The following is a 27100-nucleotide window of genomic DNA, read 5'->3' on the forward strand; positions in this document are numbered from 1 at the left end:
CAGTGCTGCAGATTTCTGTAGTTTGCAAATTTCTTACTCCCACCACATCCAAAGGGTGTTCATTCCAAATTGAATAGCCAAAAGTCTGCAGAGATTCTCAATCATCCAGGTCATGGTTGTCCCAAAGGTGCTGTTTTGGGGAGGCAACTCTTGTTTTTTCCTTGAAGACATTTCACTTCTCATCCCAGAAGGTTCTTCAGCTCTGACAGGATAGTGGGGAAATGGAAGGATTTAGATTCCTCGCAGACCAGCTGGTCATTTGCATGCTTTTAGAGCAGGAGTCTTCAAACTTGACAGCTTTAAGACTTGTGGACTTCAACTCCCAGAATTCCTCCTCCAGTCATGTTAACTCAGGAATTCTGGGAGTTGAAGTCCACAAGTCTTAAACTGGCCAAGTTTGAAGACCCTTGTTTTAGAGGATCACTGAAGCACTTGGAGGTTTATCTGCGCCCTCAGGGTCTCCAGAGCAGTTGCTCCAGGTTGCTGTAGTCTGCAATTTTTTTTCCTCTCTGGAAATGCATTCTTATTCCCACCCCATCCAAAGGGTACTCATTCTAAATTGCATAGCTAAAAAGTCTGTCAAGATTCTCAGTCATCCAGGTCGTGGTTGTCCCAAAGGTGCTTTTTCAGGAGGCTTCCTTGCTTTTTTCTTTTTAAGACGTTTCGCTTTTCATCCCAGAAGCTTCTTCAACTCTGACAGGATAGTGGGGGATGGAAGGATTTAGATTCCTGCTGGTCATTTGCATCCTTTTAGAGGGTCGTTGACTGAGAAACCCTACAGACTTATCGCTATCGCTATTCACCCCCACCCTCCCGGCACCTCAACCAACCAACCAGCAGGCCGGGTCGCAGGACACGCAATCACGGCGAAAGCACCAGACTCTTCGGCCCAGCCTCCTTTCTGACGACGCTTTCCGTTCCCAACGAGCGCCGGTGGCTGGAAGGGGCGGGCTCGCTTTGCGGCAGGGCTGGCCTCCACAGCCTGATGCAATAGGCTTGCCTGTCCGCGTCAGAACCGCAGAGAGGAACGAGCTGCCGGGTGAGCCGCGCCCAGCCTTCCGTGACGTGGGGGGGACCCTTTCCCAAAAGTCGCCATGTCGGAGGTCATCCTGGAGAAAACGGACAGGCTGAGCCTGGGTGAGTTTGCAAGGGGCCGAAGTGTTATGTGTGTGTGGGCACGCGGAACCGAGCCCGGAGCCAACATGCAAGGCGGGAGAACCGGGAAGCGAAAGGAAAACCTGGCTCGGGGACCGGTGCAAATCGCCTCTCACCTTTAGGAATTACAAGTCCCAGCGTTCCCTGCCAGCCCGGGACTCCAAGCAGCAGCTTGCAAAAAACCTGCCGCAGCCCTCATGGCGTGTTGGAAAAGGACCATCGCGCCCCACGGCCGCTTCTTTTCCACGCGTTCTCGCCGGGGATATAAACGCGAGAGGAAGGAGCGGGAAGGCCTCCGTGGCTGCCACCTGGGTCCGGCTTCTTGCTTCTCCCCTAAATCCCCCCCTTTTTTGGCAAGGATCCCCCCCTCCCCCCGCTGGATCACTTGATGGCAGAAAAACGGGGCATTGCAAAGGACGATTCGAGGAGAAATGTGGGGTGGCGCATCTGGGTCGCTTCTGGTTCCCCAATTCGAGAAGCAGCGCAAAACAGGCCATTCATTCATTCATTCATTCATTTCATTCATTCATTCATTTATTCGTTAGCTTTGTATTCCGTCTTTGGTGGAATTTCATAGATTCCCAATCGTGAACTGATCAAACCCATTTGCTTCTCAAAGGAAAGAAAAAGACTTTTTTAAAATTCTTAGTTGTGGGAAAGGAAACTGAACCTGGAACCCATCCTGGCTGGTGTTTTAACAATAAGTTTCATGATCACCTGGTTCCTTGGGTTTATGATGTGTCATTGCTTTGGTAGACAAAATGGAAGGATCTTAGAAGTCATTTACTCCAAATCCCATTCTGGGTGCAGGTCCACTACAACATTTCAGGCTGCTGACCAACCAGCCTGGGCCTGAAGACTTTCAGAGAAGGACAGTTGGCTGATGTAATAGTTAGAAAGTTTCTCCTGGCTGCCTTCCCTACATTATTAGCCCTCTCTCTTCTCTCCCTTTTATGTGGCATTTGAAGGCAAATCTCATATCTTTCTTCAGTTGTCTCTTCAGTAGGCCAGATGCGAGGATGAGGATGAGTCCTGTCCCAAAAATGCTTTTTCAGGAGGCGACTGGACTTTCTTGTTTTTTCTTTGAAGACCTTTTGCTTCTCCTCCAAGAAGCTTCTTCAGTTCTGACAGCTGACTGCAAAGAATATAAATCCTTATGTTCACCACTGTCTTGTCAGAGCTGAAGAAGCTTCTTGGATGAGAAGCAATATGTCTTCAAAAGAAAAAAAAAACCAAGGAAGTCCAGTTGCCTCCTGAAAAAGCACCTTTGGGACAATCATGACCTGGATGACTGAAAACCTCTACAGACTTTTAGCTATACAATTTTGAATGTATGCCTTTGGAATGGTGTGATAGTAGAAATGGATTTCCAGAGAGGGAAAAAATTGCAGACTACAGGAACCAGGAGCACTACTACCCAGGTGGCACTGAGGACACAGATATACCTCCAAGTGCTTCAATGTCCCTCTAAAACTGGGGTTTTCAAACTTGATAGCTTTAAGACTTGTGGACTTCAACTCCCAGAATTCCTCCTCTGGTCATGTTTGCTCAGGAATTCTGGGAGTTGAAGTCCACAAGTCTTCAAGCTATCAAGTTTAAAGACCCTTGCTCTAAAAGGATGCAAATGACCAGCTGTCTGCAAGGAATATAAATCCTTCCATCCCCCACTATCCTATCAGAGCTGAAGAAGCTTCTTGGGTGAGAAGTGAAACATTTTCAAAAGAAAAAAAAACCCAAGAAGGTCCAGTTGCCTCCTGAAAAAACAGGTTTGGGACAACCATGACCTGGATGACTGAGGATTTCTTACAGACAATTCAGTCCTTGGCAATTCTCTAGGCCAAATATACTCAGACCCATTGACTATTCTTCAAAGAGCTTGAAGAAAAGTTTCTGTTCATAGGGTTTGAGGGCTTACTGCACATCATCTTAGTAACCTTCTCAGATCTTGCCTCAGTTTGTCACTGTCCTTTTTGAATGATGGTACCCCAAACTGGACACAGTTGACCAGGGCAGAGTAGAATTGCTTTCTATAAGCTGGATTCGCAACTCCTGTTAAGGCATTCCCAAGACCATATTAGCAGCTGCATCACCACGACACTCAGAGCCCTTTCACATGTACTACTTCAAGCCACATTTCCTCCATGCTAGGCAAGTGCCTTACATTTTTCTTAACCTATTGCCTTTCGCTGTTGTGTTTTTGATATCTCAGTCTATAGCAGTGGTAATCAACCTGGTCCCAACCTCCCACTAGTGGGCGTTCCAGCTTTCATGGTGGGCGGTAGGGGTTTTGTCCCCTACTTTATAAATCACCATTACTGTGGAACCGGTGGGCGGTTAGAGAAAACTTTATTACTTATAGAGATACAAAAGTGGGCGGTAGGTATAAAAATGTTGACTACCCCGGTCTATAGCCTACAGTCATGATGGCGAGCCTATGGCATGTATGCCAGAAGTGGCACACAAAGACATCTCTGCGGGCACACGAGCTGTCGCCCCAGCTCAGTTCCACTGCGCATGCGCGCACGCCTCCTGCCAGCCAGCTGATTTGGGGTTATCTGCCGTGCATGCATGGAGGGGGTGGGGCGATGTGGGAGACATGTGCGTGCATACGCAGGGGGCGCGGGGAGTGCAGAGGGTCCCATACGCCTGTGCAGGGGGCGGCAGGAGTGGGTTGCGTGTGCATTGCATTATGGGTGCAGGCATTTGTGCATGCTGTTGCATGAATGCATACGCACATTCACCACGCAACAACCAAAAGCTTAGCCATCACTGGCCTACAGCTTTGAAGGTTCATGGTTCTCTTCCATCAAGCCCTAATCATACTTGCTTGTGTTTGGCTGAACCAAGATAAAGTCAGCCTGGAGTTGCCCTCTGAAGAGATCTCAAACAAGCATGAGAATCTTTGCTTCCTTATAGATATCATTTTTTAAAGTTACATTTTGAAAGCGTGAGAGGTGAAGTTCAACAGCCACATTTGAATAGCAAACTTCGTAGATACAGGGAATTTATTTCTAATGGGTGGGTTTGCTTAGCAATTCTTCTGCCCTTGCTTTTCTTGGAATCATTGATCTATTACAGGGATTCTGGGGAGGAGGGAATATTAAGGATTCTGCTGAATCCCTGCAGCCTGTTGGTTTTATTTGCCCCTCCTGTGTGGAAAATACATAAAGAAAATGGCTAGGTGTCATGCCCCTGGTGGAGACTGACTGAGGAAGAGGAGGAACAGCCAACGGGGAGTGGAAGTGTGGCTCCAGATGTTGTGGAGGAGGCTGGGGAAGGGCAGAGGCCAGCTGAGCAGTCAGAGGACCCAGGCCCATCCCCTACCCATCCTAGGGCATGCAGGGAGGAGAGGATAAAGAAGAGACGTGGTCTACTTGGAAGGAGAGGGCCATGATCTTCTTCATTTGTTGCAGGTGTGAGATCTGCATAAAAGGTTGCACCAGCGTGCTAACAGACACGCTGGAGACAAATTAGTGTTTTATTTCTAAAGAAGGTTTATCTTGGTTGGCATTCTTCCAATCGACTGTCCCTGGTTATCTTCCTGAAGTTGGCAATTATCTATCCTGGTCTGTCAAGGAACCTTTATTCAATGCGGTTTGTTTTTGGTTTTTGCTTCGTTGTTGGCTCTTTGAACATGAACTGTGTTTCTTGCCTTTGAAATGTTATTTTGAAAATAGTTTACTCCTCCACTGTGAACAATCAAACAGTGAAGCCAAGTTGAAGGCATTAAAGGACTTTTAGTTACATTTTGGATTTTGTTATATTTCTGATATACTCTGGGTCATCACACTAGGAAATTTTCCTGTGGCTCCTCTTCCACTTGGGATGTTCACTGGAAATTCAAGTTTTGCAATCAGAGGATGGAGGAAACTGATGTTCACCTTTAAGAGGCGGGATACAGAGGTGGTATTCAGCAGGTTCTGACCCGTTCTGGAGAACCGGTAGCAGAAATTTTGAGTAGTTTGGAAAACCAGCAAATCCCACCTCTGACTGGCCCCGCCCCCGTCTATTCTCTTCTCTGATTGGCTGAGTCTTCTTCTATTGCCCTGCACAGGAGAACGGAGCTGAAAAGCAGGTTACTGGAGTGGAGAGGGAACAGAAATTTTACAGTATCCTTCCCCTGCCACCCCCACCAAACCACCCCACCACAGGACCTGTAGTAAAAAATTTTGAATCCCACCACTGGTGTCGGGGCATATATGATACCATTTTTCCAGCACTTGAAAGATCTGTACATGGAAGAAGATCAAGAGATCTTGATCTCATAGAAGAAGATCTTCTACACTCTCCCCAAAGATTAAAAAAAAAACTGTCTTAATTTGCAGGAAATTTAAATGGTTCCAGTTGCAGTTAGAAAAAAGCAGAATACGCAATTTGACATTGGAATAAGCTACACAGTGAATTTGTGAACTCCGCTTGGTGGGAAGGTTTTAAATACTCTCTCTCTCCCCAGAAATGTCTTTAAAGTGGATTCTCACACAGGAGATGTTAGACCTGGTGGCCTTTATGGATCTTTTCATTCTCTGAGTGTGCCAAAGCTTTGAATCCATTGGTGTCAAATGGGCAGGCTATCGAAGCCAGAGCTTTCCCCCAAATGCTGATGGACGTTACAGTTTGAAAAGGCCTGCTGATATTATAGGTCATGAAGTTGAATTCCTTGATTGGGAGAAGTTTAGTAGATTGCTTATTGCTTTGGTACACCGGAGATCCAGAAGGTCAAATGGAGTCTGTTAAGTGCAAGTCACCATTTTCCTGCAGGGGCTCAGAAATGCATATTGTCGAGGTATATGTGTAAGTGTGTGTGTACTTTGTGCTTAGCCAAGAATATTTCTATTTGTATCCGCAGGAGAGGTTTATGTATCTGATCGAGTAGGATGTGACAGCACTGGTGATGGGACCCAGGATAAACCTTTCAAAACAGCTTTGAAGGTATCTTTTGAGTATTACTGAAGCATCTGGGTAGTTTTCTTGGTACAAATCATCTTTTGATAATCCAGAATTTAGGATTTTTTATTTTTGATAATCCAGAATTTAGAAATTTTTAAAAAGTTACGGTACTAAAATGAATATGTTCCTCTTGGCTTCTAAGAAAGGATTTTTCGAAATGACAATCAGAGCATTAGTATTTCGTATATTATTATTATTATTATTATTATTATTATTATTATTATTATTATTATTATTATTATTATTATCTGACGCTAAAAAGTTCCCCACCTGAAAAGAAATCTGTTCCAAATGCAAAACACAAGCAGAGGAGAGGAGTTTCAGTTTCAGTTTCACTTTCACAGCAGCAACCAGCTTTAGAACAGAACAGTTGAGCTAAGCCACACCCAGGCTCCTTGCTGTCTCCTCCTTGCTCACACAGCAAATACTGCTTCAGTTTCCAAACAGCCCTCAACTCTCTCACACACAGACAGGACACTAGCCAGATGAATACTGATGGATGCTGGTAGGCAGAGGCACAATTCCCCCCCCCCCCTTATTTTCCTCCCCAAAAACTAAGCCCAATAACAGTTTCATAGCAAAGCATGGATATAGAGCTAGTACATTATATCTATTAACCAGGAAAATGATGAATACTTTAGAAATATGTGCCTTAACCAATTATCCATTAATTAATTGTCTTTTTTATTATTCAAAGGCTTTGATGTCTACTGGAAAGGAACCATTTCCTACTATCTATGTGGACTCCCAAAAAGAAAACCAGGTTGGTTAAACAACTCATTATCATTTCCAGAAACCAAAAATATTGGTCAGCAGTTCAGAAATTAGCAAGCAGAAATATATCACTAGCTTCTGTATAAACATAATTATGAGTACATGAAATGGGTACATATAAGGAAAATAAAAAGAAACAATAGGACAGGGACGGTAGGCATGTTGGTGCGCTTATGCACGCCCCCTACAGACCTCTTAGGAAAGGGGTGAGGTCAATAGTAGACAGTCTAAGGTTAAAGTTTTTGGGGTTTGGGGAAGAAACCACAGAGTCAGGTAGAGCATTCCAGACATTTACAACTCTGTTGCTGAAGTCATATTTCCTGCAATCAAGTTTGGTGCGGTAAACCTTGAGTTTGTATCTATTGTGTGCTCTTGTATTGTTATGGTTGAAGCTGACATGTAGGACATTTCAATATATAAGTTTATGTACTGTACTTAGATTGAACCGAAGGCAGTGTAGTTCTAGGTTTTCTAGGTCTAGAAATTCAAGTCTGGTGGCATAAGGTATTCTGCAACGATTAGAGGAGTTGAGAGAGAGAGAGAGAGATGGATGGATGATAGTGTCATCGACTCAATGAAGATTAATTTGAGCTAACTCCAGTAGACGGTGGAGAAGAAGGGAGCCTGGGGTGCTATGGACCATAGGGTCACAAAGAGTCAACATGACTTACTGTATTTTTTACTTACTGTAGTATAAGACACACTTTTTCCACCCCCAAAAGTGGGTGGAAATGTCTGTGCATCTTATATAGGAAATGCTGCCGAAGCCCCCCACCCTCATCCACTGGCCCCCACCCTTCGGCCTCTGCCTCCCAGCAATTTGCCTCCTTGCAGCAAACAGCCTATTTCAGCTTCAGCACATCCTGATTAGCACAAGCAGCTGACTGTCAGTTGGATCGGCCTCTCAACGATTAGCTGTTTCAGGCTGCAGGGACCACCATCACCTATTGCCGCCTCCATGTGCCACATTCTCAGCCTCTACATCCCATTTTCAAACTCCACACGTCCTGCTTTCGGCCTCCGCATGCCCCATTTTCTGCCCATTCTGGCCAAAAAGGGGGTGCATGAAGAGTGAAAACGGGATGCGGAGGCCGAAAATGAGGCATGCGGAGGTGGCAATAGGCAATGTCAATCCCTGCAGCCTGAAACAGCTGATCGTTGGGAGGCCAATTCAACCGACAATCAGCTGCTTGTGCTAATCAGGCTGTGTTGAAGCTGAAACAGGCTGTTTGCTGCAAGGAGGCAAATTGCTGGGAGGCAGAGGCAGATTTTTTTCCCTTAAGTCATCTTATACTTCGGAGTGCCTTATACTCTGAAAAATACGGTACTGACTGAACAGCAAAAACAAAGTTTCTGTAATTCAGCAGGTATAATTGTGGTTAGAGGCTTTTAAAATCGGGGTCTTAAATAAACTCATGAAAAAACTCTTTTAATTATTAAAACTGAGCCTTAACTACATCATGTTGAAGTGTGATATGTGGCTATCGTTTTCTTGGGAGAGGCAGTGGGGATATATTTTCTTCTCTCTCTTGCACTCTTCAATTTCTGATCTCTTCCCAAAGTTTCCCCCCCCTGTTCTATTGAGTATGCAACTCATTAGCATATCATTTTAAGGGGTGTTTGGGTTGAGATCCATGGTCTGCTTGTAAATAATTGGATGTCACCAATAATCAAACTTTGGACCTCGGAAGTTGCCTTGTGTCTTATCATTCTATGCAAATGAGGAATGCATTCCTAGAATGCAATCCTGATCCATTTTGATTTAGCTCCAGTTCTACAAAACTATAACCAGAAACGTTTGGCCTCTTCCAAGCTTCACCTGAAACAAAATTGAGATGGTCAAGGAGAGCAAGTCTGGTCCTTCTTGTTAATTAACATTTATTTCAGCTGTTTGCCCACAGCCAGGAATTTGGAACCATGATGGTTGTCTTGGCGATGATGACTAGCTACCTCTGACACTTCTCTGTGCAATAATGACTATACAAAGTCTGCTTCTCAATTTAAAGATGTGTGGACTTCAACTCCCAGAATTCTCCAGCCGGCCATGCTTGCTGGGGAGTTCTGGGTATTGATGTTCACACATCTTCAAGTTGCCACAGTTGAGAAACACTGATTAGAATAGAATAGAATAGAATAGAATAGAATAGAATAGAATAGAATAGAATAGAATAGAATAGAATAGAATATGCTTTATTGGCCAAGTGTGATTGGACACACAAGGAATTTGTCTTCAGTGCATAAGTTCTCAGTGTACATAAAAATATAAGTGATAAATCATGATCATAGTCATCATAAATACATTCATCGTGCATCGTAAGATACAACACTTAGTGATAGTCATAGGGCACTAAATAAGCAATCAACATAAATCGTACTAGGAAACAAAACAATATAAATCATAGAAATACAAGCAACATAGTTATAGTCATAAGTAGAAAAGGAAATGCATAATAGGAAGGATGAGAAGAATAGTAGTACAGTCTTAGTAAATAATTTGACAGTGTTGGGGGAATTAGTTGTTTAGCAGAGTGATGGCATTCGGGGAAAAACTGTCCTTTGTCAAGTTGTTCTGGTGTGCAGTGCCATATAGCGTCATTTTTGAGGGTAGAAGTTGAAACAATTTATGTCCAGGATGTGAGGGCTCTGTAGATATTTTCACAGGCCTCTTTTTGACTTGTGCAGTATGCAGGTACTCAGTGAAAGGTAGGTTGGTAGCAATTGTTTTTTCTGCAGTTCTAATTATCTGTGGAAGTCTGTCTGTCTTGTTTGGTTGCAGAGCCAAACCGTACAGTTTTAGAAGTGCAGATGACAGAATAATTCCTCTAAGGAATTATTATAATTCTTTATTATAATATGTATCATTCGTTATAATTCCTTAGAAGAATTATAAGGAATGATGTATATTGTCTTGGCAGCAAATAAGAGGGAGTGGTGGCTGAATCAATGTCCATATTCTGGTTTTAATTGAATACCAGCTTTTATGAAGTAACAGCCAAAAGAGATTCCTTGTCAAAATTAGAAATGGGATGGTGGCTTAAGATTTTTCTTGTCTGGCTCAACAATCAGCTTCGGGATTCTTGTTTATCTTTTAATCTACCTAGAGATGGGAAACTATCTCCAAGAGCCAACTCAAAAATGTGAAAAAGCTGTGGCAGAGGGAGCAGCAGAAGAGTGAAGCCAGAGAAAAGAAGGAGGTAAGTTGGCAACTATCTTCTGCAATGCTCAAGGATGAAAGTGTTCAAGATGCCCTTTTAATTTGTTCATTGAAACAAATGAGAGAAGAGAGAGAGATTTAAATGAAGTTGGATCTTCCGTGGCATCAAGTAACGTTGGGAGTGAAATATTGTGGATTAGTCCCCAAATTCACAGATTTCCATATCACCTTAAACTACAGGAGTTCTTGCAAAGCATCAGCTGGGTTGAAGCATTGCCTTGAGCTAGGGGTCTCCAAAGCTCGCAATTTTAAGACTTGTGGACTTCAACTCCCAGAATTCCTTAGCCAGCATGAGGAATTCTGGAAGCTGAAGTCCACAAGTCTTAAAGCTGCCAAGTTTAGAAACCCCTGCTTGGCATTTCTTGGCATTTCTTTTCACTGGATGTGTTGTGTGAACCTTATCAAACCCAGATAAGCAAACCATAATCTAATATGAACGGGGAACCTGGTCATCTGCTGATCCTTGCATAAACCAGCATTCCAGACCAGTAGATCTGAATCCAAGTGGATTCCAGACCAGTGGATCTCAATCCAAGTGGATCTGAATACCTCTGGAGTGTCATCACCATTCAGATTGTTAGCCCAACTTCTTATGTTGAACTTTTGCATTTATCTTCAAAAGCTCTTGGCAGATATATCAGAGTTCTTGAGTATAACCATACAAAAGGGAGCAGTTGTCAAGAATTATCATGGTGTAATAAATAGTTACAATTGGGCCATTCAGTGTCAGGTTTAAATTGTCACTTATTCATTAAAGTTGTAGAGAAATATTTGGCAAGTTGTCACAACTTGTTTAGGCATAAAATGGAGCACTAATATGATTTGTTTTGGTTTACAGTAAGGTGCAAACCGTCCATTATGATGGCCTTCCCTCACTTGGCACTGTCAGCTCCCAGAATTCTCTGGTGAGCATGACTATCAGAGAATCCTGGGAACTGGAAGTCCAGATATCGGAATGGCACCCATAAGGCGTGCTTTGTTTGAGTAAAGTAACATTGGCTTTGTTCTCAAATTAGGATAAGCCACACATTATAGGGGATATGCCCCAAACTTTTAGGTCAGCTTTTTTTAATCAGACCCGAAACCTAATCTATAGGCAGAAGATTTGCTGCGACGTGAAAAGAACTTGGAGGAAGCAAAGAAAATTATCATGAAGAAAGACCTCAGCCTCCCGGAGCCCAAATGTGTGAGTAACACCTTCAGAAAAACAACACACATTGTGAACTTGCAACATGTTGGGGGAAATGGTAGTGGATGTGTGTGGAAATTAGCTTGATGGCAGAAGGATAGGTTACATGGTATCTGCATGCCCCGTTCTACCTCCATGTTCCTCCCTGTCACGCCAGATTTCCTTTTCTTTTCTTTCTCTTTCTTTCTCTCTCCCTCGCTCTCTCTGCCTCCCTCCCTCCCTTATTTACAATACCCACCCCATATTCCAGATCTATCCTAGCTCCAGACAGTGGCCTACACCATTTTTTTTTCCAATGGGAGAAGCGACAGAAGAGCAATGTAATTCTGTAAACTTAAGAGAACTACAGTCAATACAGTTCCCCCCAGCAAATTTTGGTGTTGCAACTTCCAGAATTCTCAGCCAGGTAGTGGGATGGTGGGAGAATTTTGCAAGAAACTGAATATAAAATATAAAACAGTCTCTGATCTACTGGGACTCTCCAGCTATCTAGGGTGGTCGAGATATTGAGGTTAGATTAGATTGCATTAGATTGCATTAGATTTAGAAAGACTCTATACTGGAATATATTTCTAGCTCTATAGCCCTTTGTAAAGATGAAAACCCAACTATATTGAAAGTATCCTCAAGGGGAAAGTAATATCCTTTCAGATCAGAGTGCCCATCCCAGGGAGGACATTTAAAAAGTCAACTGCAATTGAAGCTTCATCCTTTTTCAATGCAGCCGTCATCTTGTCTTCTTTTTTTAATCTTCTCCATATTGATGTCCCTATTGACAGATTCTGAGCTGGCATGCTGGCAATTACTCAATGTGGATTAAAATCTACCTTATGTGTATGCCCTGGAAATGACACGATCCAACTTTGATGGCATGGCTGGATGATCAGGAAGGATCTTGTGCATGCTTACTCAGAAAACTGTAATTGGGAGGCTCTGTCAAATTCCTGTTGGGCGGCCTTTGTTGCATCACCCCGGCTGTTTGCCTTCACAGAAGCTGCCAAACTGACCTTGCGGAAAATTTAAGAAAACCCATTTACTAGCTTAGCCATTTTTTTTTCTCTGTATCTGCAGCAAAGGCATGAAATGTATGTGTGTGGGTGAGTGTAGAGGGTGGCAACAGTCTTTTTTGATAAAGGCCATTGATAGTGATAAAGGGATTGTGTTAGAGTGATAAAAAGCTAAAATTAAAATGATAGAGTGATGGTTTGGTAGTATCCAGGGTTTTTGTCCCTGGTGATTCTCTGTAACCAAGCGAGAGGAATACACACGTGTATCAGAAGATGTTCCAATTATACTGAAATTCCTGATTTGAATCAGATTGATTTGCACAGGAAAGCCAATATTTCTTTTACGATAAAGAAGTTGAGAGTAATGGGCATATCCCCCTAACTATAGTGCACCTCTGAACGTTTTTGTCACCTTGATTTTTCTCAGTGATTTCATGGGGGCCTAACCCTAACCCAAAGGAGATTTCCATACAAGTGGGTTTTTTTTTTTTTTGCATGCTAATAACTAATATGGCTGTTATTGTGCTTGTCTGTGTAGTTAGCCTGTGTAATTAATGAAATAAATTGGCTGATTCCTGTTTAGGGCAGTTGAAGCATCTTAAGTTTTGAACAGCGGTTGTTGAGTAACCTCTGGCTAGGAAAACACCAGTAGCACCAGATTCTGAATGCATTTTAGAAGATTCTGATTTCGTCTGGCTTCTGAATTGGCAGCCTGTCTCTTTATCTCTTTAAATTACCTGTCTTTTTACAGGTGAAGATTCGTACCCTGGAAGCCTACAGAGGGGAAAGAGTAAAGGTGTTTGGTTGGGTCCATCGATTACGTAGGCAGGGTGAGTACCATCTAGCACAGCCGAAGGGTCCTTCCAGAACAGGGTGTCAAACTGGTGGCCCGCAGGCCAGATGAGTCACATGCAGGCCACGCCCGCCCCTGCAAATGGGGAAAAGATCGCATGATGCAGCAAGTTTGATACCCATGTTCCAGAAGATCTGGATATTTTGATCTTTGCAAGTGTCACTGACTCCCAATTGGAAAGTGATGTTTCGTTCGCCCTCCTATGGGCTACAGATATGATGGGATATAAATTGTAGATAGATGAGGATAAATAGTCTAGATTCTAGACTAACGTTCACAAGGAGTGACCGTTAAGCTGGAAAAGATACTGAGAGGTGATCAGAGTTCTGGGAAGCCAGAAGGAAGTAAATTCTAGAAAGAAACTCTATCCATGGAATAACTACTACATTATTCTTTCTGAACCCTTCTGTTTTGTAGTCCTGTCCCACTGCCTCATACTTACACCCTAACTGCCCCACTGATAACTCTAGGAACATGATGAGTTACATCCAATCAATACTTGCTCTTTATATACAGTGTGATCAGATATAAGGTAAAGGTAGAGATTCCGCTCGCACATATGTGCTAGTCATTTCTGGCTCTAGGGGGCGGTGCTCATCTCTGTTACAAAGCCAAAGAGCCAGCGCTGTCCGAAGACGTCTCCGTGGTCATATGGCTGGCATGACTAAATGCCGAGGGTGCACAGAACGCTATTACCTTCCCTGTTTTTCTACTTGCATTTTTACATGCTTTCGAACTGCTAGGTTGGCAGAAGCTGGGAGAAGTAATGGGAGCTCGCTCCGTTACATGGTGCTAGGGATTTGAACTGCCAAACTGCCGACCTTTTTGATTGACAAACTCAGCATCTTAGCCACTGAGCCACCACCTCCCTTTTTTGATCAGATATACCTTGTTCTATATCCAACTACATGTATGCTTGTAATTTGCATATATTTATAAAGAGGCTCTCCTTGTCAGAACTAACTTTGCCCCCAGGGGTGCCCATAAAGCTGCTTGAGCTTCAATGTAATATGTTTTGGCCTTTAACCCTAACGTGCCTCACCTTCTGTCAAAAATATCAATGTATCTGCCACCCATGAAAGCTTTCCCCCCCCAGACTAGTTCTTAGGATGGCAGCAGGTTTTTTTTCTGGCTTCTGCCAAAAGTATTTACCTACTTCTCAAGGCTCTCAGTAAGAACGAGTTTTGAAATGATAGGTAGGAAGAGAAACAGTTATTTACTAACATGGAAATTAAATGATTATACAATTGATATTCTTTCTCTTGTTCTACAGGGAAAAACTTGATGTTTATTGTCTTAAGAGATGGCACAGGCTTCCTTCAGTGTGTCTTATCAGATGAACTAGTAAGTTTCCTTTTCAGTCTGTTCTAAGTGCATCAAAATTTCATATCCTGGTTAATTTTATTCAAGCAGCCCTAAAATCAATTGAAAGTCAACATATGATGAAAGAAAGGTAGAAAAGGTTTCTGACTGCACATCATCTTTTCAGTTCTGTGGAAAACCTCCATGGTTATAGAGAGGATATCACTAAACAGCATGGTTCAAGTGACAACATCTTAGTGGCGTTTGTGGGATAAGGATTGTGAAGCATAGCCCAGGGATCAGATCGAAGACATTTGACTTAACAATCCTTATCCCACAAAGGCCAACCAGATGTTCATCATACAGTCTTGCATTATCATCATGCAACCTTAATCTTTTATTAGTGAAACTTGACCGAACTTTTTATCTTCTCATAGCTTGTGTTTTCTCCCAGAAGGTAGATTCTGTGATGTTCCAAGTTTTCTGCTAAGGCTTTCAGCTTTATTCAGTATTTTTTTCTCCTACATCAAATTACTTTGCATTCCATTTTTCTGGGCTTTCATCCTTTCCTCAAGTGCTTTGGGTGTAGCCCCAGACACCTTCCAAATTTGTCCCAAAATTGTAGTTTTCAATGTGAAAGAACAGAAAAGATCCTAAACACACCAGGAGCAATCACATTACATTATGTTTAATATGATTGCTCCTTATATGATTAGAATCCTTTCTTTTCATTTTTATCTTGCTTTCATGTTCTTTAGTCTTCCACCTACTGTACTGTAAAAATATTCATCCATTCTGTATACATTTGCATTCCTGTATGAAGTTCTGTTTTCTATTTCTTTCCTCCCTAATTGGTGACCAGAGTGGCTGACAAATCTTGTTACAATGTGGTGTGACTGAATCCATTAAAATGAATAAGAAAACGGGTTTTCCCCCCGATTATTATTTTTAAGAACCAATTTGGTGTAGTGGCATCAGGCTAGAAGCCTAGAAACTGCGAGTTTTAGTTCTGCCTAAGCCACAAAGCCATCTGGGTGACCTTAGGCCATGGGTGTCAAACTCAATTTCATTGAGGGCTGCATCAGGGCTGTGGTTGACCCCTGGGGCCGGGTGGGCATGGCCAACTGGGTGGGCATGGTCAGCTTGATGCCACTCCCCAAACTGCTGGCATGTTTCCTCTTTGCATTGGGTAGACTAGGCCGAAGCCATGCTGGCCCGATGTTTCCTCTTTGCATTGGGCAGACTGGGTCAAACCCATGCTGGCCTAATGTTTCCTCTTCGCATTGGGTAGACTGGGCCGAAGCCATGCTGACCTTATGTCTCCTGTTCACATTGGGTAGACTGGGCCGAAGCCATGCTGGCCCCATGTCTCCTCTTTGTATCGGGTAGACTGGGCCGAAGCCATGCTGTCCTGATGTTTCCTCTTCTAATCGGGTAGACTGGGCCGAAGCCATGCTGGCCTGATGTTTTCTCTTCGCATCAGGTAGACTGGGCCAAAGCAATGCAGGTAGACAGCCGAAGTGACATGGGCTGGCTCCTTACATTTTTCAGGACAGTCCTGCGGGCCAAATCCAACTACATCACGGGCTGGATGCAACCCGTGTGCCTTGAGTTTGACATCCCTGCCAGTCACTTTATCAGCCTTAGGAAGAAACGATGGCAAACAACTTCCGAAAATGTTGCTAAGAAAACTGAAAGGACTTGTCTAAGCAATTGTCAGGGGTCAAGACTGACTTGAAGGCACAGAGCTATTATTTTTTAAACTTCTGGTGACATTGACTAAATGTTCCTTTATTTCTCCCTGTAGTGTCAGTGTTACAATGGAGTGGTTCTTTCAACTGAGAGCAGCGTTGCGGTATATGGCACCCTCAATCTGGTTCCTGAAGGCAAGCAGGTAAGTGCATTTTATTTTTACTTTTAACATAAAGGACTTTATGTTTGCTCGAAAGTTGCCCGCCATAAAGGTGTTTGTTTCTTTATTTCTTTATTCTGTATTCAATCAGTGAACAATAAGGATGAGCAAACTAGTGTGTCAAGTCATAAAATGAGGACTTTAGACTTTCTGGCGTGCTGACCTTTTGAGTAGAAATTTTTAACGCCCAGGAAATATTCACGTTTGGAATTTTCTCTTGCTGACGGAATGACTTAATGTAGTAATGTGGAGATCAAACTTTTGCCAACTTTTTCCAGCATATATCTTAAGTTACCTTGGTTTCAGTGCACAGCCAAATTTGCAAATTGTGCTGAGTCATAACTTACATAATGTTGGTTTTTGAATAAGCCAGTAAGACTTGTCAGGTTTGTCCATCACAATGAAATTGCAAACCCTGTTTTATGAAGTAATAATATTGGGTCCAGGCTCTACCTGACTCTGTGGTTTCTTCCCCAAACCCCCAAAACTTTAACCTTAGACTTTCTACTATTGACCTCACCCCTTTCCTAAAAGGTCTGTAGGGGGCATGCATAAGCGTGCCAACGTGCCTCCTGTCCCTGTCCTATTGTTTCTTTTATTTTTCTTATATGTATTCATAACTATGTTTTTACTTATACCTATTATCTTGTAAGCAACTGACAAATAAATAAAATAAACATAATAAGTCAAAATAAACCAAAGTGTGTTACAGCTTAGTATGATATCTGAACTCAAACCCTGATCTAGTGGGAAGGGCTGTTTTAGCGTTGAGTAAAAAGTCAGTTTTAACTTATTACTGGTCTGACTTTTGTGAATGGCTCTCATTTTCTTTCTCTTGTCAAGGAGTTTATTCAGTTTTCGTTGGGCTGGTTTGATTTTCTGTTACAAGTTATCCCTTTAAAGAGATACTGATTATGTAAAAACTGTCTGTGAAATCCGCTGATCATTCCAGAAAGGAGAGATCCTTTGATTCAATGAAATATAGGAAGTCCTTGACTTACAACCACAACTGAGCCCAAAATTTCTGTTGCTAAGTGAAACATTTGTTAAATGGGTTTTGCCCATTTTCTTGCCTCTGTTGCTAAGTGAATCATTGCAGTTGTTAAGTTAATGGTGCGGTTGTTAAGTGAACCTGGCTTCCTCACTGAGTTTGCTTGTCAGAAGGTCGCAAAAGGTGATCACATGACCCTGGGACACTACAACCGTCATAAATACGAACCAGTTGCCAAGCACCTGAATTTTGATCATGCGACCATGGCGATGCTGTGATAGTCATAAGTGAAAAATGGTCACAAGTCATGTTTTTCAGTGCCGTTGTAACTTCGAATGATCACTTAATGAACTGTTGTAAGTCGAGGACTACCTGTAATTGTTAATACGCCTTTCTAACCTCACTGAGTTTCAGATAGTGCTTTTGTTGTTGTTAGTTGCAAGGTTGTGTCCGACCCATTGCGACCCATATGGACAACATTCCTCCAGGCCTTCCTGTCCTCTACCATCCCCCGAAGTCCATTTAAGCTCACGCTGACTGCTTCTGTGTTGACCTGGGGTGTGGCACAAAGGCAACACAGTCAGATAATCAATAAGAGTCTCTTTATTATCTCCAACTTTGCCCCCAATGTCTAGGTTACCTTCTGGCTGGAAAAAAACTCTCCCAGGAACAGCCTTTGACTGCAGGAAATTAAGTCCAAAACATGAGCAACACAAACTGTAACTTAAAGTCCAAACAAGCCAAACTGAAGTAATTAGTTTGGCAGGGCAGGAGCAAGAATTTCAGACTCGAAAACATGGCAAAACTCACACGGTTGGGAAGATGCCAGGAACACAGATAAGCCACGACAACATACGATAAAGTCATGTTTGTTCCCAGCAGCCTGCCGCACGCAGCCTGCCTTTCTTATCAACTGTCTTCCCAGAAGGGGAATCAGGGTTCTTTCCTCCCCTGTAAGCCATGCAGCTCACGTTGCTCCCTTCTCTGTTTCTCCCTGCATGGGATGAAGAGGGGGTGGCTCTGGGTCTTCCTCTGAACTCCCTCTCCTTTGTTCTACCTCTCCCTTGTTCTACCTCTCCCCTGCTCTGCTCAGCCGGACTTTGCCCTTCCTCCCTCCTCCACAGCCCACAGAGCCACACTCCCACTCACTGTCAGCTGTTCGTCTTCCTCCTTGGATTCCCTCCAGCCATCTCCTTCTCCGTCATCCCCTTGTTCTTCTGCCCTCAATCTTTCCCAGCATTAGACTCTTCTCCAGTGAGTTCTTCCTTCTCATTAGGTGGCCAAAGTCTTTTGAGTTTCACCTTCAGGATCTTCAGTGCTAAGTGAGTGTTACTGTGGTAGCGTCTTCCGTCTTTTAAAAATCTGAATTCCCACAGGCTCCAGGAGGTCACGAGTTGAGTTGCGACTACTGGGAACTCATTGGTCTGGCTCCTGCTGGAGGAGCCGATAACCTGGTCAATGAAGAGTCAGATGTGGATGTGCAGCTCAACAACCGGCACATGATGATCCGGGGGGAAACCTTGAGCAGAATCTTAAAGGTGCGCTCCACCGTCATCCAGTGCTTCCGCGACCACTTCTTTGACCACGGATATTACGAAGTAAGTATGCTTCTGGCGTCATTGCTCTTAAGCCACTGGTTTCTCAGATTATTCTGTGATGACCTGGGGCTTGGCACAAAGGCAACTCAGCCAGAGAATAAGTATGGGTCCCTTTATTAGCTCCAACTTTGCCCCCAGTGTTCCGGTTACCTTCCAGTCTGGAGGAAAAACACTCCCACGAACCCACAACAGCCTTTGGCTGCAGATATTCCAATCCAAACATTGTAAACAGAAAACTTTAAATTATAAATCCAACAAGGCAAAATAAGGTAATAAATCTGGCAGGGCAAGATAAGGAGTTTCAGAAGTGAAGTAACACAGCAGTAAATCAAACCAGTTGGGAGGATGCCAGGAACTGTGATAACAGCAGCCAACACAACTTAGCAATTGTTCCCGACAACCGTTCCTCCCATCTGCCTCTCCTTTAAACTCCATTCCCAGGTGTGGCTTGTGAAGAGGATCAGGGCCATTTCCTCCCTTGTAAGCCATGCAACCCAAGTTGCTTTCTTCTCCATTCCTTCCTTATGTGCCTTAGGATGAAGAGGGGGTGAGACACTCTCCCGCTCTCTGTCAGCTGTTTGTGTTCCTCCTCGATTCAGATGGGGGCATGACGTTATTCCATGTAGTGAAAGAAGTTTGCAAGCCGATGAGAGCATCATGCCAAAATACTCTAGAGTAGGGGGAGGAACTATGGCCCCTTTATGACCTGTGGACTTCAATCCCAGCATTCCTGAGCCAGGAAAGATGCTTGAATTGTAACTGTACAAATACAGGATTTACCCTCCGAACCATTAGCTAAATATATTTTCCACTTTAGGAGATTGTGTGGTGTTTAGTTGATATAAGATCTTATATCCTGTCCTCAAGTTATAACACTTTTTAATTTTAAATCCTACACCACCTAAATTAAATATGAGTCTCAACCTTATTTGGCTTAATCCTGGTAGACCATCTGTTAAGAGTTTTCAGCTTAAATTCAAGTCCAGAAAACACAGAGGTGGTTGATTCAGCAGGATCATAAACTTCTTTATAAAGATATTAATATGAGTAAAGTTTACAATACCATTTGTAGATTCTTTCAATGTAATAATCAAAAACACAAGCAGCAGCAGCTCAGAGCAGATATTGGTTTCAGCAAGTAAGCAAGTTAGTTTCTTGTTCACTTTAGAGCTGAGCACAGAACAGAGATAAACCACGCCCAAATTCTCTCAAGTTTCAGCCCCAATTCAGCTCTCATTGGCTGACCTTGTTAACCATGTCTCTGCCGGTTAATGAATATACTCTGACACCATCAAGAAAATTTTGGCTGCAGATGTAATTTTATACTTATTTTTTGCTCTCAATCCTCCTTAACAAAACTAATAACATTTTTGCTAGTTTTTCTGGCCACAGAGAATTTTCTCTCTCTTCCCTCACCTTTGAAGAAAGTTTCTAGCTATGTGGTTTTCTTTTGGTAAGGTCCCCAACGGGTGTAGTTTTTCTATCTTGAACTCTGTGCGAAGTGGAAGTCCTGGGAATAAACTCAATGTCCTGTACAACGTCTTCTTTTATCTTTAGATCACCCCACCCACCCTGGTTCAAACGCAGGTAGAAGGAGGCTCAACACTCTTCAAAATGGATTATTTTGGCGAGGAAGCTTATCTGACCCAGTCATCCCAGCTGTATTTGGAGACCTGCATCCCAGCCTTGGGGGACACTTTTTGCATTGCCCAGTCCTACCGAGCAGAACAGTCGAGGACACGCAGGCACCTCTCTGAGTAAATGCCTATTTCACTGTTTCTCAACCTTAGCAACTTTTAAGATGTGTTTCAGCTCAGGGGCTTTTTTGGAGTAGACTGTATTTCTATTTGAGATGAATGGAACATGGTTAGAATAGAAATAGACTAGAAGTAGAATAGAATAGAATAGAATAGAATAGAATAGAATAGAATAGAATAGAATAGAATAGAATAGAATAGAATAGAATAGAATAGAATAGAATTCTTTATTGACCAAGTGTGATTGGACACACAAGGAATTTGTCTTAGTGCAAATGCTCTCAATATACATAAAAGAAACGATACATTCGTCAAGAGTCAAGAATCAGAAGGTACAACACTTAATAATAGTCATAGGATACAATAAGCAATCAAATCATACTAGGAAACAGTCAATATAAATCGTAAGGATACAAGCAACAAGGTTACAGTCATACAGTCACAAGTGGGAGGGGATGGGTGATGAGTGATGAGAAGATTAATAGTAATAGGAGTGCAGACTTTGTAAATAGTTGGACAGTGTTGAGGGAATTATTTGTTTAGCAGAGTGATGGCGTTTGGGAAAAACTGTCCTTGTGTCTAGTTGTTCTGGTGTGCAGTGCTCTATAGTGTTGTTTTGAGAGTAGGAGTTGAAACAGTTTATGTCTGGGATGTGAGGGGTCTGTAAATATTTTCACAGCCCTTTTTTTGACTGGTGCAGTATACAGGTCCTCGATGGAAGGCAGGTTGGTAGCAATTGTTTTTTCTGCAGTCCTAATTATCCTCTGAAGTCTGTGTCTGTCCTGTTGGGTTGCAGAACTAAACCAGACATTTATAGAGGTGCAGATGACAGAGAAGCAGTTAATTAGAGAAGCAATCTAAAGCTAAGAGTAGAATACCTCTAAAGTCTCCTCCAAATCTGTTACTTTATCTTGTTCTATGTTGATCCGCAAGACCTGCAGGTCAGTGATAGGGCTGGAGCCCAAAGTCAGGAGAAGTTTATGGTTTTCTTTTCCTTTCCAACATCTCTTTCTTTCCCTCCCTTTGTTTTCTTTTCATGTGTGTCTTTCCTTCCTTTTCTCTATGCAAAGCACTAAAGGAAGTCACTTGCTAAAAGTCTGGATTGTTTGCTTAGAGGAAGCACTGCAGGAAATAATGCAGGGGATGCCAATAAAATATGTGGGTAGTAGATGGATGAAAACGGAAAGAAAAGGAAGAAAGGAAAGAGAGAAAGAAAGAAAGAAAAGAGAGAGAGAGAGAGAGAGAGAGAAAGAAAGAAAGAAAGAAAGAAAGAAAGAAAGAAAGAAAGAAAGAAAGAAAGAAAGAAAGAAAGAAAGAAAGAAAGAAAGAAAGAAAGAAAGATCCTCCTTCTTCCCATCCTTTCATTCTGCCACTTTCCCAAAAATGGTTAACTGATGTGTGCGGACACATAATCCAGTCCAAACCTGAGTGGAGTAATTTCTCCAGATGTGCTTGTAAAGGTGCATTCAGTGGCCAGGGTTGTATCTAGAGGGGATGAGGAATTGCATGGTAGTTCCCAGCCTTGTTTGTGTGTGTGTGAAGTCACTGGTTTCTTCTTCCAGATATACTCACATTGAAGCGGAGTGCCCTTTCATGAGCTATGAAGACCTGCTGAACCGTCTGGAAGATCTCGTCTGTGATGTGGTGGATAGGGTCCTCAAATCCCCAGTGTCTGATATAGTGTATGCCCTCAATCCGGTAAGTGGCTGAGACAAAAAAAATTGCAAGTTTGCCTGTTGCAGAACCAAATCTCTCTGTAAAATAAAACAGCTTTGCCTTTGGAAATTGTGGGAGCGTCCTCACTTGAGACTTTCAAGAAGAGATTGGACTGCCATTTGTCAGAAATGGTGTAGGGTCTCCTGCTTGAGTGGTGGTGGGGAGGGTTGGACTAGATGGCCTCCAAGGTCCCTTCCAACTCTGTTAATATGTTAATCTAATCTAAATAATCCAGGGAGGCGGTAGAAACGAAGAAGGAGGCAGGCACAAATATACGTATGAAATGTTTTTAAAGGCTCATGTGTATAGATAGTCCTTGAATGAGGATCCTGAGTCCCACAATTACGATCATAAGTTATGATTGTTGTAAAGCAGGTCATCACGTGATTGGATCTGATTTTATAATCTTTTTTTATTTTACAAGGGTCAGTAAATGTTCGTTATGGGTTGGTTTTTTTTTTTTTTTTCAGGCATCAGAACAAAGTGCCAGTTTCTGGGGGGAAAAACGTAATTTGTAGTCCTGTAAACATAAGGCCCTGCAAATAGCCATGAATGTTGGCCAGTTGACAAGCAACCCAAATGCAGTCATGAGAACACAGTGGGGAAGGAGAGTGGAATCGGGTGGTTAAGTAGAGCTTGGAAGATTTGTCATAGCTTCAAATAGCCTCTAAGCCAGGGGTGTCCAACCTTGGCAACTTTAAGACTTGTGGACTTCAGCTCCCAGAATTCCTCAGCCAGCTTTGCTGGCTGAGGAATTCTGGGAGCTGAAGTCCACAAGTCTTAAAGTTGCCAAGGTTGGACACCCCTGCTCTAAGCCATCCAGTTGAACGTTGAGGACTTATCTGTACGTTTATGGTTCACTAGTGGTCAGAATGTCTGGCAGTGTCAAGATAGAACGTGACCCAAAGAGGATACCGGTAGTCCTCGACTTACGACCAACAATTGAGCCCCCAATTTATGTTGCTATGGGAAACCTTTGTTAAGTGAATTTGGTCCCATGTTACAACTTTTCTTGCCACGTTGGTTAAGTGAAACACTGAAGTTGCTAAGTTAGGAACTTGGTGGTTAAGTGAGTCTGGCTTCTCCATTGACTTTGCTTGTCAGAAGGTCACAAAAGGGGATCACGTGACCCCAGGACACTGCAACCGTCATATGTCATGCCCCCATCGGAGTCCGAATCTGAGGAGGAAGACAAACAGCTGACAGGGAGTGGGAGTGCGGCTCCGTTGGTGATGGAGGAAACTGGGGAAGGGCAAATTCCGGCTGGGCAGAGCAGGGAAAAGGTAGAACAAGGAAGAGGGAGTTCAGAGGATAACCCAGTCCCAACCCCCTCTTCATCCCAGGGCACACAGGGAGGAACAGAGAAGAGAGCAACGTGGGTTGCGTGGCTTACGGGGAAGGAAAGGGCCCTGATTCCCTTCATTAGCCAGCTGGGAAGAGATTTTAAAAGAGATGCATGCTGAGTGCGGCAGCAGCTGGGAACAAACATGAATTTATCTTGTGTTGACTTTGCTTATCTGTGTTCCTGGTGTCTTCCCAACTGTGTTATTGCCGTGCCTTCACGTCTGGAATTCTTGCTCCTGCCCTGTTGAAATAATTACCTCATTTTGCCTTGCTTGGACTTATAGTTACAGTTTTTGTTGACCACATTTTGGACTTGATTCTCTGCAGCCAAAGGCAGTTCTTGGGAGAGTTTTTCTCCAGCCCGGAAGGTAACTAGGACATTGGGGGCAAAGTTGGAGCTAATAAAGGGACTCCTACTGATTATATGACTGTGTTGCCTTTGTGCCAAACCCCGGGTCATCACATCATAAATATGAGTCAGTTGCTAAGCACCTGAATTTTGATCTTGGGGTTGCTGCAAAACAATCATAAGTGTGAAAAACGGTCATAAGTCACTTTTTTCAGGGCTGTTTGTAACGGTCATGAAATAAACTGTTATAAGTCAAGTACTATCTGTAATACAATTAAACCGCTCAACTGTTGTAGTTTTTAAAGTCCTGCCATCTTTACCGATGCATCTTTCACCTGTAATTGCAGAACTTTGAGCCTCCCAAGCGCCCCTTCAAACGGATGGACTACACAGAAGCCCTGATATGGCTCAAGGAACATGAGGTGAAAAAGGAAGATGACACCTACTACGAGTTTGGAGAAGTAAGCTTCTGATTTTGTTTTTAAGCACCCTAGCCTTTCTCTTGTACCTGAAGAAGCAGAAGCAGTTAAGCATCTGGCCCAACTGGGTAGCAGCATTTAGCTGATCTTGGATGGTTTGTGTTAGTTTTGGATGGGAAACCACCAGTTGATCCCAGGGTAGACTGGAAAGTCAAAAATAATCCCACTTATAATTGTAAGCACAAGAAATATGTACCTAGTCGACACATGCTTGAAATGGATTATTGTAAAACATAAAATAAGAAACTTTAAAAAAAATAATCCCACTTGAAAGCAATAAAAAAAATTCACGTGAAATAAGGTAAAGTATTAGTAACGCTTTATAAAGCCTTAGTAAGGCCACACTTGGAATCCTGCAGCCAGTTTTGGTCACCACATTACAAAAAAGATGTTGAGACTTTGGAAAAAGTGCAGAGAAGTGCAACTAAGATGATTAAAGGCCTGGAGACTAAAACATATGAAGAACGGCTGCAGGATTTGGATTTGGCTAGTCTAAAGAAAAGAAGAATTAAATTATTAAGTTATTGGATATCAAGCTAACCTGCAAATTATGGCTGTTGTCCTAATTTCAAAAATCCCCAGCAATCAAGTACATCAGTTTGTGTAGTCTCCCTTTCCTTAAACGTTATTCTCCCAAATAATTGTTCTTTAGCTGTCTTCCTTTTGAGTTCTTCCTGATATTTTTCTTTGGCCTGTCTCTCAGACTATGTCCCTACACTATTTCTGTCTGCGATGACAATGAATCCTCATGGACTTTTTCGGACTTCCAGTCTAGTTTGCAGTCTAGAGTTTTCTTGGTGGTCAAAAAATGCTTAAAATAAAAAAGAAAAACACCAAAAACACAAACAGAACTGTTTGGTATATTGGTTAAGAATGCAGGAGACTGTGAGTTCCAGTCCTGCCCTAGGGTTGAAAGCTGGCTGGGTGGCTTTGGGCAAATCACCAGGGGACTGTGAGTTCTAGTTCCACCTCAGGCATGAAAAACCAGCTGGGTGACTTTGGGCCAGTTGCTGTCTTTCAGCTCAGCTCACCAGGTTGTTGTGAAAAAAAATAGGAGGAGGTTGAATTGTGTATGAAAAAAAAGTTTAAGTAAATTCAGATCTCATATCCCTTTCTGTATGGGAAAGGATGTGAAAAGATAAAAGAGAATTAGAGTATCAGATTAGAGCAATCAGAGAAAGAAAAAGTATAATCATTCCTTCTTGTGCCTTTGGTTCAGGATCCATTATGGCTTATAGGAGATATTGAAATTTGAAATGAAATTTGAATTCTTGTCCCAGATTGTGTGTTGGCTGTGGATCTGGTAGCACATTATCCAAAGTTATAACATTGTTTGGACTTGGCTTCATGTGACATATAAATCTATTGTGATTTATAGATCCCGATTTATGGCTTGGCAAGTCATGTCAGCTTAACCAATGGTAGTTTGAGTAAACAATAGTCAAGGAAGGTCTACAGTATCTTAATTTAATGTGTGGAGCTAATCATAAGGGCATCTGAATCTCCAGGAGAATTCAATCGATTTTTTATGACCTGTAAAGCTATTATTATATTGGACCAGCTTGACTTACTGTAAAAGCTTATCTGGTGTTCAAATTTTATTTTCAGCGGCTACATCCACAATAAGACCAGAAAATTCATTGTAAGCCGTGTGGTTATTAAATGAGACATCATGCAACAGCAGCCAATTTTATGACACTTTTTTTTGCCACAGTCATTACGTGAGGCATCATGTGATTGTGACTTGTGACCTTCCCTATTGATTTTGCTTCTCAGAAGCTGGCTGGGAAGATCACAAATGACAATCACATGATTGTGGCTTGCTGCAACGGTCATAAGTGTAAGCACTATCCTTAAATCACTTTCTTCTGTACCATTGTAACTTCAAAACTGTCCCTAAGTGAATGATTGTAAGACAAGAACTACCTGTAAAGTGTCCCTCAAAAGGTTGAAACAGCCATGTCTTCTGGAGGCTTTGTCTAGCTCCTTGAAGGATTGGCTCAGGTCGTCTACACTTCCTCTGTGACTGCTGTTTTGGTCAACCTAAGCTTTGATCCAAGAGTCTTCAAATTTGGCAACTTCAACTCCCACAATTCCTGAGCTAACATGACTGGAGGAGGAATTCTGGGAGTTGAAGTCCGCAAGTCTTAAAATTCAAATTTGAAGAACCCCTGCTTTGATCTGACCACTGGTTGATCCCCAAATTTGGCTGCTAAAATAACAGTAAGCTTAACAAGGCTTTAGGCTAGTTAAAAAAAAAAAAGTGACTCCAGAGATAGAAGGGGGCTTAATCAGTGGAAGTGGAACAGTTTTAGGCAGAAGGAGAAATTAACTGCTGCTTTTTTTCAACCACAGGATATCCCAGAAGCTCCAGAGAGACAGATGACCGATGCTATTAACGAACCAATCTTGCTCTGTCGATTTCCTGCTGAGATTAAATCCTTCTACATGCAGCGCTGCCCCGAGGACGCCCGTCTTACTGAATCTGTCAGTTTGTGTTCCCCTTTGTGTAT

General features: G+C 42.6%; 1 protein-coding gene across 1 annotated transcript in view; it reads left to right on the forward strand.

The window, feature by feature from the left end:
• Positions 1-1011: 1011 nt before the first annotated feature.
• Positions 1012-27100, forward strand: part of NARS1 (asparaginyl-tRNA synthetase 1) — a 30732-nt gene continuing 4643 nt past the window's right edge. The window contains exons 1-13 of the mRNA XM_026715327.2: positions 1012-1137; positions 6002-6084; positions 6800-6865; positions 9978-10070; positions 11187-11276; positions 13038-13116; positions 14413-14483; positions 16249-16335; positions 18721-18942; positions 20500-20699; positions 22262-22397; positions 24456-24569; positions 26943-27074. Coding sequence (XP_026571112.1) covers positions 1095-1137; positions 6002-6084; positions 6800-6865; positions 9978-10070; positions 11187-11276; positions 13038-13116; positions 14413-14483; positions 16249-16335; positions 18721-18942; positions 20500-20699; positions 22262-22397; positions 24456-24569; positions 26943-27074 — 1416 coding nt within the window. The 5' untranslated portion in view covers positions 1012-1094. The remainder of the gene's footprint in view (positions 1138-6001; positions 6085-6799; positions 6866-9977; positions 10071-11186; positions 11277-13037; positions 13117-14412; positions 14484-16248; positions 16336-18720; positions 18943-20499; positions 20700-22261; positions 22398-24455; positions 24570-26942; positions 27075-27100) is intronic.

This window comes from Pseudonaja textilis, chromosome 2 (assembly GCF_049901715.1).
Source record: "Pseudonaja textilis isolate UNSWEBS1 chromosome 2, rPseTex1.2, whole genome shotgun sequence".
Taxonomy (NCBI): domain Eukaryota; kingdom Metazoa; phylum Chordata; class Lepidosauria; order Squamata; family Elapidae; genus Pseudonaja; species Pseudonaja textilis.